The 18689-nt window shown below is 46.4% G+C and overlaps 1 protein-coding gene across 1 annotated transcript in view; it reads left to right on the top strand.

Moving 5' to 3' along the window:
• The window catches only part of LOC109884938 (collagen alpha-1(XIV) chain), a 235565-nt gene that overhangs the window by 93604 nt on the left and 123272 nt on the right, over window positions 1-18689 (top strand). Inside the window, 6 exon segments of the mRNA XM_031811818.1 lie at window positions 1226-1358; window positions 1694-1729; window positions 3216-3358; window positions 7505-7637; window positions 12379-12501; window positions 14467-14616. Of these exon segments, the coding sequence (XP_031667678.1) occupies window positions 1226-1358; window positions 1694-1729; window positions 3216-3358; window positions 7505-7637; window positions 12379-12501; window positions 14467-14616 (718 nt within the window).

Raw genomic sequence — 18689 nt, 5'->3', positions numbered from 1 at the left:
GGTGGTGGATGTTACTGTGGAGTAGATACTGTGTCTGTGAGGTAGGGTGGTAGAATGTTACTGTGGAGTAGATACACTGTGTCTGTGAGGTAGGGTGGTAGAATGTTACTGTGGAGTAGATACACTGTCTGTGTCTATGAGGTAGGGTGGTGGAATGTTACTGTGGAGTAGATACACTGTGTCTGTGAGGTAGGGTGGTAAAATGTTACTGTGGAGTACATACACTGTGTCTGTGAGGTAGGGTGGTGGAATGTTACTGTGGAGTAGATACACTGTCTGTGTCTGTGAGGTAGGGTGGTGAAATGTTACTGTGGAGTAGATATACTGTCTGTCTCTGTGAGGTAGGATGGTAGAATGTTACTGTGGAGTAGATACACTGTCTGTGTCTGTGAGGTAGGGTGGTGCAATGTTACTGTGGAGTAGATACACTGTCTGTGTCTGTGAGGTAGGGTGGTGGAATGTTACTGTGGAGTAGATACACTGTGTCTGTGAGGTAGGGTGGTGGAATGTTACTGTGGAGTAGATACACTGTGTCTGTGAGGTAGGGTGGTGGAATGTTACCGTGGAGTAGATACACTGTGTCTGTGAGGTAGGGTGGTAGAATGTTACTGTGGAGTAGATACACTGTGTCTGTGAGGTAGGGTGGTGGAATGTTACCGTGGAGTAGATCAAATCAAATCAAATCAAATGTATTTATATAGCCCTTCGTACATCAGCTGATATCTCAAAGTGCTGTACAGAAACCCAGCCTAAAACCCCAAACAGCAAGCAATGCAGGTGTAGAAGCACGGTGGCTAGGAAAAACTGTGTCTGTGAGGTAGGGTGGTAGAATGTTACACCACTGAGACCCAAAAGGCTCAATGCAGACTAGTTGAGTTAATCCATGAAAGAGCAGTGTATGATAATGATATGGATAGCAGCTGTATATTATCCTCTCTGTTTCTCTCTCTCTCTCTCTCTCTCTCTCTCTCTCTCTCTCTCTCTCTCTCTGTCTCTCTCTCTCTCGCTCTCTCTGTCTCTCTCTCTCTCTGTCTCTCTCTCTCTCTCTCTGTCTCTGTCTCTGTCTCTCTCTCTCTCTCTCTCTCTCTCTCTCTCTCTCTCTCTCTCTCTGTCTCTGTCTGTCTCTCTCTGTCTCTGTCTCTGTCTCTCTCTGTCTGTCTCTCTCTCTGTCTCTCTCTCTCTCTCTTTTTCTCTCTCTCTCTCTCTCTCTCTCTCTGTATTCTAGATGGCTATAAGTGGTGATGTGGACTCCTTCCTCCTCAGTGGACTGAGCCCTAACACAGAGTACGAAGTGATGCTCCAAGCCGTCTTCAAAGACCAATCAGAGAGTGATGCGGTGTTTGTGGTGGAGACGACACGTGAGAGAATAATGCAACTCAACTCATTCTCTATGCACCATACAGCAGTTGTGCAGTTTAGTCCGTGACTTTAAATCAGATCTTATCTGCAGAGGGCCAGGCTTTCACTCCAGCTATATCAGTAAGACTCCAGATTCAGGTATTGAACTAATCCCTTTGTCCAATAAAGACTTAATGAGTTGAATCAGATGTGGTACAGCTTTGGCTGGAGGTGCAGCCTGCACCCACACTGGGTAGGCAACGTCGACTAAATCTAAACTGTAGTACTTGATTCAGTTTTCAGTATCGTATTTCTCTCTGTTTGTCTTACTAAACTGCATCACTATTGTTTCCAGTTGCCAGGACAACAACGGTTGCCACTACAACGCCAGGTACTTGAACGGTGTGACTGTTGTTTAAATTATTCTTATTGGTTCGAATGGAAAAGGCTCTTTTTCATGTTGTCACCAAGCGTTCTGCTCCCACAAGTCTCTCTGACTCGATTATAGTCCTGCCGAGAGCCACATGGTACCATATGGGACCAAACTAGAGTTTCCAAATTCAATCATCAAAGATTTACTACTTTTAAACTACTGTCGTATTTCTCAGGTCTGAAGTCATTTAGTCTCTTCTACCTGGGTTATATCTCATAGCTAGCGCTCAGAGTTATTCCTGGTGGACATTTAGTCTCTTCTACCTGGGTTATATCTCATAGCTAGCGCTCAGAGTTATTCCTGGTGGACATTTAGTCTCTTCTACCTGGGTTATATCTCATAGCCACAGCTCAGAGTTATTCCTGGTGGACATTTAGTCTCTTCTACCTGGGTTATATCTCATAGCTAGCGCTCAGAGTTATTCCTGGTGGACATTTAGTCTCTTCTACCTGGGTTATATCTCATAGCCACAGCTCAGAGTTATTCCTGGTGGACATTTAGTCTCTTCCACCTGGGTTATATCTCATAGCTACAGCTCAGAGTTATTCCTGGTGGACATTTAGTCTCTTCTACCTGGGTTATATCTCATAGCCACAGCTCAGAGTTATTCTTGGTGGACATTTAGTCTCTTCTACCTGGGTTATATCTCATAGCTACAGCTCAGAGTTATTCCTGGTGGACATTTAGTCTCTTCTACCTGGGTTATATCTCATAGCCACAGCTCAGAGTTATTCCTGGTGGACATTTAGTCTCTTCTACCTGGGTTATATCTCATAGCCACAGCTCAGAGTTATTCTTGGTGGACATTTAGTCTCTTCTACCTGGGTTATATCTCATAGCTAGGGCTCAGAGTTATTCCTGGTAGACATTTAGTCTCTTCTACCTGGGTTATATCTCATAGCTACAGTTCAGAGTTATTCCTGGTGGACATTTAGTCTCTTCTAACTGGGTTATATCTTATATCTAGGGCTCAGAGTTATTCCTGGCGGACATTTAGTCTCTTCTATCTGGGTTATCTTATATGTAGGGCTCAGTTATTCCTGGTGGACATTTAGTCTCTTCTACCTGGGTTATCTTATATGTAGGGCTCAGAGTTATTCCTGGTTATGTAATGTGGTCAGGAAAACATCCATCCCTAAGAGTGTTATCGCTTCGGCAGGGTTTGCTTTGCTTTGGTTTTAGAAGGACTTGTTACTTGACCACGCTGGTATAAAATGACAGACTACTCCTGGTTTACAAAGATGTGATTATTGACTGCATTGTGTTGCTAAATTGCATGGTGCTGAATATCCTGATTGTAATTGCATATGATGATGATGAGTCATTTCATGTTGTGTGAACTCAATCAGGTCTCTTGTCCAAGCTTGTTATCAGCTAACTGGCCTGGTCAAAAGGATTCAATAAGTCGATACATGAACATCTCTGTGTTACCTGTCCCCTCCAGTGGTGCGTCATGCGGTGAGAGGCCTGCAGGTCCAGGAGGAGACCACCTACAGCCTGGAGGTGTCATGGCAGCTGGAGGATCCTAAGGTGGACCAGTACAGAGTCACCTACGTCAGCCTCACAGGAGACCGCAACGAGGAGTCAGTGAGTTTGGAGCTCGTTTAGAGGCAGAGATTGGCTATTTCTGAAGAAGAGTTTACTTTCAGTGATCATGATATGTGGTGTATTGATTATAAGTCACTCCTTATTCTCACTGGTCACACCGTCCTGCACCTTAGCAACCTGGTTGTACGCTAGGTTGTCAGTGAGTATAGAGAGAACTCACAGAGTTACCAGGCGTCTTAATGTCCGGATGGTTTCACATCCCTTTGGGAATATGGTCAAAGATGGGCAGATTTAGACTGTACGTGGAGTGTATCACAGAGGGGAAGTTCAGAGGTCATTTTCCTATGCGTGTGTTGTAGGTAGATCACTCTGTGTAACTCAGCTCTGTTCAGAAACCAAGCATCTTACTTTGATGGTTTGGCACCACACAATGAAAATCACCTCAGGGAGGGTAGATCCTGATGACAGGACACGTTCTGTAGATGTCCCCATCTAGAGGTTAAATCCTGATGATAGGACACGTTCTGTAGCTGTCCCCATCCAGGGGTTAAATCCTGATGACAGAACATGTTCTGTAGCTGTACCCTTCCAGGGGCTAAATCCTGATGACAGGACACGTTCTGTAGCTGTACCCATCCAGGGGTTAGATCCTGATGACAGGACAAGTTCTGTAGCTGTCCCCACCAAGGGGTTAAATCCTGATGATAGGACACGTTCTGTAGCTGTACCCATCCAGGGGTTAGATCCTGATGACAGGACAAGTTCTGTAGCTGTCCCCATCTAGGGGTTAAATCCTGATGATAGGACACGTTCTGTAGCTGTACCCATCCAGGGGTTAGATCCTGATGACAGGACAAGTTCTGTAGCTGTCCCCATCTAGGGGTTAAATCCTGATGATAGGACACGTTCTGTAGCTGTACCCATCCAGGGGTTAGATCCTGATGACAGGACAAGTTCTGTAGCTGTCCCCATCCAGAGGTTAAATCCTGATCTAAATGTGTAATTACTGTTGAGCATGTCTAATTTGTGTATCAGTGTGGAATTAACTGGCTGACACAGTCACAGTGCTGTTTGAAAGGAACCAGATAAATTATTACCCATGCTCCTTTGGGCTCTCTGGAACCTAATGAAAGTCTTTGATTATTTGATCATGGTGGCTTAGTCACTGAACTAATTCCTGTAAGGCACAGAAATTGAGACACATGTCGATCCACTGATTAGTTTGACACACTGCATGGATGCATAATATCTATCTACACTCTTAGAGAAAAGGGTTCTTCTGCTATCCCCATAGGATAACCCTTTTCGGTTCCAGGTAGAACCCTCTGTAGAAAGGGTTCTACCTGGAACAAAAAGGGTTCTACATGGAGCCAAAATGGTTTTACCTGGAGCCAAAAGGGTTCTACCTGGAACCAAAAGGGTTCTACCCGGAGACAAAAGGGTTCTACCTGGAACCAAACGGGTTCTACATGGAGCCAAAAGGGTTGTACCTATTGGGACAGTCTTAGAACCCTTTAAGGTTCTAGATAGCATCTTTTTTTCTCAGAGTGTTTTCTGAAAAGACACCTCCAATTTGAAATGTGGTTGACAAACTTGTGGAACTCATTGTTGTCCTTTCAGTTGTCCTGTTTTGTTGATCCTAAAGGTCGCCGATTAAGAACAGATACGTTTGGAATGTAAATCCTGGGTTTTGACTGTTCTTCAGACTAAGCATTGACAACTTAACCCTTCTCTGTTATGTATATGCCTTTCACATAAAGGCTATTTGTAGACAATGCATAGAATGGATAGACAATGAGTGGGTGGTAGAATGATAGAAACAATAGACAGGTCGATAGGGAAGCAGATGTGTGGAGACAACGAAGAACGGGGTGGCAGACAGCCTAGCGGTTGAGAGCTATGTGCCAGTAACCGAAAGGTCACTGGTTCAAATCCCGGAGCCAACTAGGTGAAACATCTGTCGATGTGCCCTTGAGCAAGGCACTTAACCCTCATTGCTCCTGTAAGTCGCTCTGGATAAGAACGTCTGATAGATGAGTAAAATGTAGGTAGTTTTGCCAAAGTATTCTTCACCTAGTATGTAAGATAGTCTTCATCTGACTGGAGTTTTTTTTTATCTCCCTGCTCAAATTCAATTCAATCACACCATTTTATTATCCAGTGTGTTCAATAGAATCACACCATTTTATTATCCAGTGTGTTCAATAGAATCACACCATTGTCTTATCCAGTGTGTTCAATAGAATCACACCATTTTATTCTCCAGTGTGTTCAATAGAATCACACCATTTTATTCTCCAGTGTGTTCAATAGAATCACACCATTTTATTCTCCAGTGTGTGCAATAGAATCACACCATTTTATTCTCCAGTGTGTTCAATAGAATCACAGTGTGTTGACTCATTTGTACGATGAGAAAAATTATTCGTTTTGAGCCCCTTCCACCTCTCTGCACCAACCTCCACAGAGCCCTATGGGGCCAAGGGACTCTACAGTGATTCAGCACTTAAACCCTCTATCTATTCTTTGTCCTTCACTCGTATTTTAATTTCCACCTGGGACCTCTGCATCTCCGCGGCTCCTGCTGTGTTGGGGAAGATAGAGGGGACGGAGCAACGTGGAAGAACTTCCATTATCTTTTCAACAAGCATTTAGGTCACTGAGGAACGAATGGAACACACTGACTGCACCCCATACGGCACTCTGTTCCTTATATAGGGCCCATAGGGCTCTGGTCAAAAGTAGTGCACTACATAGGAAATAGGGTCCCTATAGGGCTCTGGTCAACAGTAGTGCACTACATAGGGAATAGGGTCCCCATAGGGCTCTGGTCAAAAGTAGTGCACTACATAGGGAATAGGGTCCCCATAGGGTTCTGGTCAAAAGTAGTGCACTACATAGGGAATAGGGTGTAATTTGGGACACACCCATAAATAGTTTTTTTTCTTCTTTTTTTTCTGAAGAATCCCAATTACCCCACAGACTGAAGTAGAGACCTGTGAGGACATGCTCCTTAGAGAGAACGGTTGGGACTTTCAGATCGTTTAATTTTGGGCTGAGTCAAGCTAACTCCCCTGGCAGGTTTCAGCACCACGCGTCTATTGGACAGCTCCGTTAATCAGAGTTGTTGTGCAGGAGTCAGGACAGTTCAGCTCTGGTGTGGGGTCTGACAGGGCAGGGGATGGGATGGAGGATAGGGATGGGGTTTGGGTTTAGCCTCTCACTCCTCTGCATGTGAGGATATGGCTTCTTAGAGAGGGCATTCAGGAACGTTCACTTTGGGCTCGAACCAACTACTTGGCAGTTCCGATTTAAACAGCACATGCCTGGTGGACAGTCCATTTCCACGGTATGGGGCTTGACACTTCACAAGATGGGATAAAAAAAAAGAAAAGCCCAGACCGACCAGGGAAGGATCATAGAGGACTTGTAAAACAGTTTATACGGTGAGGCTATCATACAAGATCTAATTCCAAGTAATGATACTATAATATTATTCCTTTTACATAGTTGAACCTTCTCAGGGAACTTTTTACCATTTCAAACCCTTTTTTTGTGTTGGTAACATCCTTTGGGAACTTCTTTTTAAATCCTATTTTTAACTGTGGTCTAAGAGTCTAATGAGCGACCAGAACAGCATGATACTACTAATCTGCTAATGATTATGCAGAGAGGTAATATCAGGCTAACTTTGTTTCTGTCCCAAATGGAACCCTATTCCCTATATAAGTGCACTATTTTAGGAACAGGAACCCTATGGGCCCTGGTCAAAAGTAGTGCACTAAATAGGGAATAGGGTGCGATTTGGGAATTTTCATAAGATGTTAATCTTTCTTGTCGTTAACAACATATCGGGTTTTAACTGTCTTGTCGTTGAGTAAAATTTTGTTAATGAGAAACAAAAAATGGAAGAATAGAGCAGTGAAAATGTTTGGAAAGAACTTCAGACCAGGTATCAGCCTCATACCCAAAGCCAAGTGTCAGTTCAGCCACTGGCCACTGTGGGAACTGGCCAATCAACAGGCTAGATGAGACGTTACCATATGTTTGATTAATGACGTGTCGGTAGCAGTGAAATAAGACACACTTGGAGGTCAGATAGATTTCTGAGGAGAAACCCTCACGCTTATGCACACACACACACACACACACTGTGTAACACTATGTCTAATCTCTACCTGCCAGGTCCTGGTGCCTGGGCAGCAGACCACAGTCCTTCTCCAGCCTCTGCTGTCTGACACAGAGCACAAGGTCACGGTCACCCCAGTCTACACAGATGGACAGGACGGCATCAGTGTTTCTTCTGTGGGCAGAACATGTGAGTACAGCCTTCCTTGTGGATGGTTCTATGAAGCTGGTCTTGTAGCTGGTGTGATGACTGGGGTATAGACCTGGCTCTATTGTGGGGGGTGTATGGTAAATGCTATGATACAATTCAAGCTCTATATTGAGCTCTACATACCTATTTCTATATATACATCAAAACTATGAAATAACACATATGGAATTCATGTAGTAACCAAAAAAAGAAGTGTTAAACAAATCAAAATATATTTTATATTTGAGATTCTTCAAAGTAGCCACCCTTTGCCTTGATGACGGCTTTGCACACTCTTGGTATTCTCTCAACCAGCTTCATGAGTTAGTCACCTGGAAGTGTTGAGTTGTTCTTGCCATAATATGGACTTGGTCTTTTACCAAATTCTGTATACCACCTCTACTTTGTCACAACACAACTGATTCCACAAATGAACTTTTAACAAGGCAATCCCGTTAATTGGAATGCATTCCAGGTGACCACCTCATGAAGCTGGTTGAGAGAATTCCAAGAGTGTGCAAAGCTGTCATCAAGGCAAAGGGTGGCCACTTTGAAGAAACTCAAATGTTTTGGGTTATTACATGATTCCATACGTGTTATTTCATAGTTTTGATGTCTTTACTATTATTCTACAATGTAGAAAATAGTAAAACCAATGAAAACCCTTGGATGAGTAGATGTGAGTAGTACTGTTTATATATATGTGTGTATGTATGTATGTGTGTGTGTGTGTGTGTGTGTGTGTGTGTGTGTGTGTGTGTGTGTGTGTGTGTGTGTGTGTGTGTGTGTGTGCATATATATATGGGATTATTTTATTTTGACACAGCAAATACTTAAGCCCATGTGGGCGGGGCATCCTGATGATGCATGACTCCATGTGGGCGGGGCATCCTGAAGATGCATGATTCCATGTGGGCGGGGCATCCTGAAGATGCATGACTCCATGTGGGCAGGGCATCCTGAAGATGCATGACTCCATGTGTGAGGGGCATCCTGATGATGCATGACTCCATGTGGGCGGGGCATCCTGAAGATGCATGACTCCATGTGGGCAGGGCATCCTGAAGATGCATGATTCCATGTGGGCGGGGCATCCTGAAGATGCATGACTCCATGTGGGCAGGGCATCCTGAAGATGCATGACTCCATGTGGGCAGGGCATCCTGAAGATGCATGACTCCATGTGTGAGGGGCATCCTGATGATGCATGACTCCATGTGGGCGGGGCATCCTGAAGATGCATGACTCCATGTGGGCAGGGCATCCTGAAGATGCATGATTCCATGTGGGCGGGGCATCCTGAAGATGCATGACTCCATGTGGGCAGGGCATCCTGAAGATGCATGACTCCATGTGGGCAGGGCATCCTGAAGATGCATGACTCCATGTGTGAGGGGCATCCTGATGATGCATGACTCCATGTGGGCGGGGCATCCTGAAGATGCATGACTCCATGTGGGCAGGGCATCCTGAAGATGCATGATTCCATGTGGGCGGGGCATCCTGAAGATGCATGACTCCATGTGGGCAGGGCATCCTGAAGATGCATGACTCCATGTGGGCAGGGCATCCTGAAGATGCATGACTCCATGTGTGAGGGGCATCCTGATGATGCATGACTCCATGTGGGCGGGGCATCCTGAAGATGCATGACTCCATGTGGGCAGGGCATCCTGAAGATGCATGATTCCATGTGGGCGGGGCATCCTGAAGATGCATGACTCCATGTGGGCGGGGCATCCTGAAGATGCATGACTCCATGTGGGCGGGGCATCCTGAAGATGCATGACTCCATGTGGGCGGGGCATCCTGAAGATGCGTGACTCCATGTGGGCAGGGCATCCTGAAGATGCATGACTCCATGTGGGCGGGGCATCCTGAAGATGCATGACTCCATGTGGGCAGGGCATCTTAAAGAGGCATGACACTGTAATAAAATGAATCAAATCAAAATCAAATGGTAGGCATTTGGTTGAGGAGGATTATCCATCTAGATACCAATCCCACTAAGTTCAGTGAACCACCTCAATCAGACGAGTAACAGCAGGTGGAAAATGTTCCCAGTGTGTCGGTTCCCTGTCGTCACCCTCTGAGGACGCTGTAAATGAACAGCCAGCAATTATTGATCATGTCCATTAATAAGCTTAATGAAAGCCATTCATAGTCACACAGTCAGTCTGTTCTCAGTCATGAGCCACTGAAACACTTCCTCATGCTGTAATTGATTATATACACTCAGCTCAACATCATTGTCTGAATGATTAAACACTCTACCAATAGCAAGCTGGTGATGCACCCAAAACGGTATCCTATTCACTACATCAGTCATACTCATCTGGTGGACCGCGGGCCGGACCCGGACACAGAACGGGGTCAATACGGACCGCGGGCCGGACCCGGACACAGAACGGGGTCAATACGGACCGCGGGCCGGACCTGGACACAGAATGGGGTCAATACAGACCGCGTGCCGGACCCGGACACAGAACGGGGTCAATACGGCCCGAGGCCCAGATCCGGACCTAGAACGGGGTCAATACGGCCCGAGGCCCAGATCCGGACACAGGACGGGGTCAATACGGACCGAGGCCCAGATCCGGACACAGGACGGGGTCAATACGGGCCGAGGCCCAGATCCGGACACAGGACGGGGTCAATACGGACTGAGGCCCAGATCCGGACACAGGACGGGGTCAATACGGACCGAGGCCCAGATCCGGACACAGGACGGGGTCAATACGGGCCGAGGCCCAGATCCGGACACAGGACGGGGTCAATACGGACCGCGGGCCAGATCCGGACACAGAACGGGGTCAATACCGATTGCGGGCCGGATCCGGGCACCGAACGGGGTCAATATGGACTGCTGGCTGGATCCGGATACAGAACGGGGTCAATACAGACTGCTGGCTGGATCCGGATACAGAACGGGGTCAATACGGACCGCTGGATGGATCCGGATACAGAACGGGGTCAATACGGACCGCTGGCTGGATCCGGATACAGAACGGGGTCAATACGGACTGCTGTCTGGATCCGGATACAGAACGGGGTCAATACGGACTGCTGGCTGGATCCGGATACAGAACGGGGTCAATACAGACTGCTGGCTGGATCCGGATACAGAACGGGGTCAATACGGACTGCTGGCTGGATCCGGATACAGAACGGAGTCAATACGGACTGCTGGCTGGATCCGGATACAGAACGGGGTCAATACGGACTGCTGGCTGGATCCGGATACAGAACGGGGTCAATACGGACAGCTGGCTGGATCCGGATACAGAACAGGGTCAATACGGACAGCTGGCTGGATCCGGATACAGAATGGGGTCAATACGGACTGCTGGCTGGATCCGGATACAGAACTGGGTCAATACGGACTGCTGGCTGGATCCGGATACAGAACGGGGTCAATACGGACTGCTGGCTGGATCCGGATACAGAACGGGGTCAATACGGACTGCTGGCTGGATCCGGATACAGAACGGGGTCAATACGGACCGCGGGCTGGATCCGGATACAGAACGGGGTCAATACGGACTGCTGGCTGGATCCGGATACAGAACGGGGTCAATACGGACCGCGGGCTGGATCCGGATACAGAACGGGGTCAATACGGACCGCGGGACAGATCCGGATACAGAACGGGGTCAATACGGACCGAGGGACAGATCCGGATACAGAACGGGGTCAATACGGACCGCGGGCCCCGACTAAAAATAAAGAAATAAACATTTGTTTGGTGTTCGACTCCTGGCATCCTTATGAACACATCCTTATGAACACATCCTTATGAACACATCCTTATGAACACACGTAAGACATGGAAAATGTGGAGAAATGCAGGAAGTTAGCTTTAAAACTGCTACATTTTCCCTTCGCTCTGTGGCATAATGTGTACAAATGCAGGAAATTCACTTTAAAACTGCAGTGTTTTCTCTCTGCCAACAAGAAGGGTGTGTGAACAGAGTGAACTGTTTCGGGTTGCGTGGGTTGCTAGGTGGGGGGGGTTTGTTACTACGCTGATAAATCACAATATCCATCCGGATCTTTGTCACCTAAGAAATCCGTGTGACCAGACCGTCTCAAGTTGTACTCGTGTACCGCGGCACGGTCCGTAAGGCTCAGACCAACAGTAGTGCAGCCTATAGGGATAGGGGTGCTTTTTCAGACTAGGATTGTCTCCTCTTTAAAATGTAAATGAAAATGCCACAGTGAATATAAGTCAAATGTGTTTTTAAAGTAGAGAGCAGAGAGAGTACAGTCCCTTTGGCTTTGGCTAGCTTGTATTCCAAATGAAACCCCAGACCTTGTAAAAACACAATAGCTCATAAATCACACATACATATGACTTTAATAACTCTGTGTTTTGGATGGATGGAATCTGTGGTTTGCATATTGGTGCAATACCATAACAATTGACTGCAGCCTAACGGCGTACCGTAAACCACAGTGTATAAGTGACAGTTTCTCTACCAATCATCTTCACCATTTTACCGTAAACCACAGTGTATAAGTGACAGTTTCTCTACCAATTATTTTGAACCATATCTTCACCATTTTACCGTAAACCACAGTGTATAAGTGACAGTTTCTCTACCAATCATCTTCACCATTTTACCGTAAACCACAGTGTATAAGTGACAGTTTCTCTACCATATTTGAACCATATCTTCACCATTTTACCGTAAACCACAGTGTATAAGTGACAGTTTCTCTACTGCTCTTGTTTTGTCAGTGCCCCTCTCGGCGCCTAGCAACCTGAGGGTGTCTGAGGAGTGGTTCAGTCGCTTCCGCATCACCTGGGACACGCCTCCTTCTCCCACCTTGGGCTTCAGGGTAGTCTACCAACCCACCTCTGGTACGTACACACCTGTTACAATACACCTGTTACAATACACACCTGTTACAATACACACCCGTTATAATACACACCTGTTACAATACACACCTGTTACAATACACACCTGTTATAATACACACCTGTTACAATACACCTGTTATAATACACACCTGTTATAATACACACCTGTTACAATACACTTGTTACAATACACACCTGTTACAATACACACCTGTTACAATACACACCTGTTACAATACACACCTGTTACAATACACACCTGTTACAATACACACCTCTCTCGTCTCAATCTTTTAAACACCATTATTCAGTCTGCCGTCTCAGACAGTCTTTTAAACACCATTATTCTGTCTGCCGTATCAGACAGTCTTTTAAACACCATTATTCTGTCTGCCGTCTCAGACAGTCTTTTAAACACCATTATTCTGTCTGCCGTATCAGACAGTCTTTTAAACACCATTATTCAGTCTGCCGTCTCAGACAGTCTTTTAAACACCATTATTCAGTCTGCCGTCTCAGACAGTCTTTTAAACACCATTATTCAGTCTGCCGTCTCAGACAGTCTTTTAAACACCATTATTCAGTCTGCCGTCTCAGACAGTCTTAAACACCATTATTCAGTCTGCCGTCTCAGACAGTCTTTTAAACACCATTATTCAGTCTGCCGTCTCAGACAGTCTTAAACACCATTATTCAGTCTGCCGTCTCAGACAGTCTTAAACACCATTATTCAGTCTGCCGTCTCAGTCAGTCTTTTAAACACCATTATTCAGTCTGCCGTCTCAGTCAGTCTTTTAAACACCATTATTCAGTCTGCCGTCTCAGACAGTCTTAAACACCATTATTCAGTCTGCCGTCTCAGTCAGTCTTTTAAACACCATTATTCAGTCTGCCGTCTCGGTCATTTTCCATTGTAAACAGAAGGCTTGATGTGGGTGTAACACAGCATGTGGGGAAATATCCCTCAGCTTTGTTTCCTACTTGGAGAAACTACATGAGAACAGAAAGAAGAAAGAGTCTGTGGATGTGTTCCAAATGGAAACCTGGTCCCTATGTAGTGCACTACTTTTGATCAGAGCCCTATGGGACCCTATTCCCTATATAGTGCACTACTTTTGACAAGGATCCAAAGAGCTCCGGTCAAAAGTAGTGCACTACATAGGGGATTGGTTGCCATTTGGGTTGCATCCTGTGACTGTGTGAGTCTCTGCTTTCTATTAGAAGCTCTTTAAACTGTCCTGTGGTCCAGAGAAATGGGTCATCCACCTAGATTTAATACCCTGCCCTGTGGTCCAGAGAAATGGGTCCTCCACCTAGATTGAATACCCTGCCCTGTGGTCCAGAGAAATGGGTCCTCCACCTAGATTTAATACCCTGTCCTGTCGTCCAGAGAAATGGGTCCTCCACCTAGATGTAATACCCTGCCCTGTGGTCCAGAGAAATGGGTCCTCCACCTAGATTGAATACCCTGCCCTGTGGTCCAGAGAAATGGGTCCTCCACCTAGATTGAATGCCCTGTCCTGTGTCCAGAGAAATGGGTCCTCCACCTAGATTGAATGCCCTGTCCTGTGTCCAGAGAAATGGGTCCTCCACCTAGATTTAATACCCTGTCCTGTGGTCCAGAGAAATGGGTCCTCCACCTAGATTTAATACCCTGTCCTGTGGTCCAGAGAAATGGGTCCTCCAACTAGATTGAATGCCATCTACAACAAGAGGAACAGGGGGCTCTGCCTCAGTCTGTTAGTGGAGAGGTGCTTACTCTCACTACAGTACATGTTCCCTGCCCTTCTTCCCTTCTGTCTGCCTGCGCCTCCCTTCCTCATTGTCCAGACTGCCCTCAAATACATTTGGTTGGAACTTCAGGTGCAACATGATACGTGTGTGTGTGTGTGTCTGTGTCTGTGTCTGTGTGTGTCTGTGTGTCTATGCGTGTTGCTGAGCCAGTCTCTGTGTTTCCTACAGTGCCGGGGTCAGCTCTGGAGACCTTTGTGGGAGACGACGTCAACACCATGCTGATCCTGAACCTGCAAAGTGACACTGAGTACACTGTGAAGGTCATCTCTTCCTACACCACGGGATCCAGCCAGCCTCTCCAGGGCACCGCCAAGACATGTAATATATTGGCTCTATTGGTCAGGTTGTGTGTGTGTGTGTGTGTGTGTGTGTGTTGCTGGCGCTGTGTGTGTGTTGCTGACCCTGTATGTGTTTGTGTGTGTGTGTGTGCTGCTGGCGCTGTGTGTGTGTGTTGCTGACCCTGTGTGTGTGTGCATGTGTGTTGCTGGCGCTGTGTGTGTATGTTGCTGACCCTGTGTGTGAGTGTGTGCGTGTGTGTTGCTGGCGCTGTGTGTGTGTGTGTGTGTTGCTGGCGCGTGTGTGTCATCACCTCCTACACCACAGGATCCAGCCAACCCCCCCCCCCCCCACACACACACACACACACCACCACTGCATGTTAGGGCTGGTGAATGGTGTTCAGGTAGTTCAGGTAGACTCCTGTTCCAGTTCAAGCCCACCACAAAGTGAACCTCAGGGTCAAGGACTCTTCCAACCTCCAAATACCAAGCAGCCACTTTGGATGCCGAGTTAAACGCTTGTTCTCAAAGTGAAGTACACCACATGACTAAAAGTATGTGGACACCTGCTTGTCGAACATCTCATTCCAACATCATGGGCATATTAATATGGAGTTGGTCCCGCTTTTGCTGCTATAACAGCCTCCACTCTCCTGGGAAGGCTTTCCACTAGATGTTGGAACATTGCTGCTATAACAGCCTCCACTCTTCTGGGAAGGCTTTCCACTAGATGTTGGAACATTGCTGCTATAACAGCCTCCACTCTTCTGGGAAGGCTTTCCACTAGATGTTGGAACATTGCTGCTATAACAGCCTCCACTCTTCTGGGAAGGCTTTCCACCAGATGTTGGAACATTGCTGCTATAACAGCCTCCACTCTTCTGGGAAGGCTTTCCACTAGATGTTGGAACATTACTGCTATAACAGCCTCCACTCTTCTGGGAAGGTTTTCCACTAGATGTTGGAACATTGCTGCGGGGACTTGCTTCCATTCAGCCACAAGAGTATTAGTGAGGTCGGGCACTGAAGTTGGGCGATTAGGCCTGGCTCGCAGTCGGCGTTCCAATTAATCCCAAAGGTGTTCGATGGGGTTAAAGTCAGGGCACTGTGCAGGCCAGTCAAGTTCTTCCACACCGACCTCGACAAACCAGTTCTGTATGGACCTCACTTTGTGCACGGGGGCATTGTCATGCTGAAACAGGAAAGAGCCTTCCCCAAACTGTTGCCACAAAGTTGGAAGCACCGAATCATCTAGAATGTAATGTATGCTGTTGAGTTAACATTTCCCTTCACTGGAACTAAGAGGCCCGAACCATGAAGAACAGCCCCAGACCATTATTCCTCTTCCACCAAACTTTACAGTTGGCACTATGCATTGGGGCAGGTCCACATACTCGTGTATATTTATGGCGGTGAGCCGACGCTTGGCATTGCACATGGTGATCTTAGGCTTGTGTGCGGCTGCTCAGCCATGGAAACCCATTTCATGAAGCTTCTTACAAACAGTTATTGTGCCCGACGTTGCTTCCAGAGGCAGTTTGGAACTCGGTAGTGAGTGTTGCAACCGAGGACAGACTATTTTTACTCGCTACACGTTTCAGCACTCGGCGGTCCCGTTCTGTGAGCTTGTGTGGCCTACCACTTTGTGGCTGAACCGTTGTTGCTCCTAGAAGTTTCCACTTCACAATAACAGCACAAACAGTTGACCAGGGCAGCTCTAGCAGGGCAGAAATTTGACGAACTGAAAAGTGGCATCCTATGACGGTGCTACTTTGAAAGTCACTGAGCTCTTCAGTAAAGCCATTATACTGCCAGTGTTTGTCTATGGAGATTGCATGGCCGTGTGCTGAATGTTATACACCTGTCAGCAACGGGTGTGGCTAAAATAGCTGAATCCACTAATTTGAAGGGGTGTCCACATACTTTTGTATGTGTAGTGTCTGCTCCTCTGAACCAGTTTGTAAAGACACATGTTATTAATCCCCATAATGCAAAGCGCATGGAGATGAAGCTTTATGGAAGCGTAATACATAGCTTTGTATTCTGTTTGCATTAACATTATGCTGATAACATCAGATTCCCTTTGTTTTGTTGAAGAGGATTTCACCACCCTGACGGACAGCTGAGAATATCAATATTCAGGCAGACAGTGGGGGAAATGTACACCCGTTTGCATATAAATGTGATATCAGCAGGTGCGTCGTGAAATAATGCATGCTTTGTGGAGCTTTTCTCATCAAAAGTAAAATAGATTGTCTTTTTCACAAAGTCCGTCTGGCTGTCGGCAGAGCGTCACATCAGCGTCCTGCTGTGTGACTACCTGAGAAGAGCTGCTTTCTCATTGGATCTCAGTCAGATGAGACGTTCCAGAGACACACGGTGATATAATATCTCTTCTCAACTGGCAGAACCAGGACATACTGCCAATCCACTAGCCCCTCCATAACGGGAAGCTGGACCCAGAGCAATATATATATATGTGTATGTATTATCTTCATTTAACCTGGCAAGTCAGTTAAGAACTAATTCTTATTTACAATGACGGTCTAGGCCGGCCAAACTTGGACTAAGCTGGGCCAATTGTGAGCCACCCTATGGGACTCCCAATCATGGCCGGATGTGATACCGCCTGGATTCGAACCAGGGACTGTAGTGACGCCTCTTGCACTGAGATGCAGTGCCTTAGACCGCTGCGCCACTCGGGAGCCCATATTATGTACATGTACAATGAATGAGTGAATGGCTGACTGAATTAATGAGTGGATGGATGAATGAGTAAATGAATAATGCATGAATTGATATGTCCTGAGCATTAAATGTATGCAGCTCATCTCTATGTTCCCTCCCTCCCAGCCGTGACACAAATGCCTTATGATGCGTTGCAGTTTCTCTTTCACCCCCAAACACACTGTACAGTAGTTCACCTCCTCACGCTGGCCGTATAATTATATCTGCATACGCACCACCAAGATTCCTATCAATATTTTATGCATTGTCAGTTTGACCTTTAAATAATTAAATGCACAAATAGCTCAATTTTACCTGGTTTTGACTCTTGTCTTCCATAGGTTTGTGCCCCTGGTGCAGCAGAGTGGCTGTCTGTCCATGCATACATACAGCTCATTAATACGGCTCGTATAAGGAAGATAAAGACTGTGTCACAAACTGCACCCTATATAGTGCTCCCATAGGGCTCTGGTCTCAAACTGCACCCTATATAGTACTCCCATAGGGCTCTGGTCTCAAACTGTTCCCTATTCACTATATAGTGCTCTCATAGGACTCTGGTCTCAAACTGTTCCCTATATAGTGCTCCCATAGGACTCTGGTCTCAAACGGTTCCCTATATAGTGCTCTCATAGGACTCTGGTCTCAAACTGTTCCCTATTCACTATATAGTGCTCTCATAGGACTCTGGTCTCAAACGGTTCCCTATATAGTGCTCTCATAGGACTCTGGTCTCAAACTGTTCCCTATATAGTGCTCCCATAGGACTCTGGTTTCAAACTGTTCCCTATATAGTGCTCTCATAGGACTCTGGTCTCAAACTGTTCCCTATATAGTGCTCTCATAGGACTCTGGTCTCAAACTGTTCCCTATATAGTGCTCTCATAGGACTCTGGTCTCAAACGGTTCCCTATATAGTGCTCTCATAGGACTCTGGTCTCAAACTGTTCCCTATATAGTGCTCTCATAGGACTCTGGTCTCAAACTGTTCCCTATATAGTGCTCTCATAGGACTCTGTTCTCAAACTGTTCCCTATATAGTGCACCCATAGGACACTGGTCTCAAACTGTTCCCTATATAGTGCTCCCATAGGACTCTGGTCTCAAACTGTTCCCTATATAGTGCTCCCATAGGACTCTGGTCTCAAACTGTTCCCTATTCACTATATAGTGCTCCCATAGGACTCTGGTCTCAAACGGTTCCCTATATAGTGCTCCCATAGGACTCTGGTCTCAAACTGTTCCCTATATAGTGCTCCCATAGGACTCTGGTCTCAAACGGTTCCCTATATAGTGCTCCCATAGGACTCTGGTCTCAAACTGTTCCCTATATAGTGCTCCCATAGGACTCTGGTCTCAAACTGCTCCCTATTCCCTATATAGTGC

Source organism: Oncorhynchus kisutch, unplaced genomic scaffold (assembly GCF_002021735.2).
Source record: "Oncorhynchus kisutch isolate 150728-3 unplaced genomic scaffold, Okis_V2 Okis02a-Okis13b_hom, whole genome shotgun sequence".
Lineage (NCBI taxonomy): Eukaryota > Metazoa > Chordata > Actinopteri > Salmoniformes > Salmonidae > Oncorhynchus > Oncorhynchus kisutch.
The sequence above is the reverse complement of the archived record's forward strand: the minus strand, read 5'-3'. Positions and strand labels throughout refer to the sequence as shown.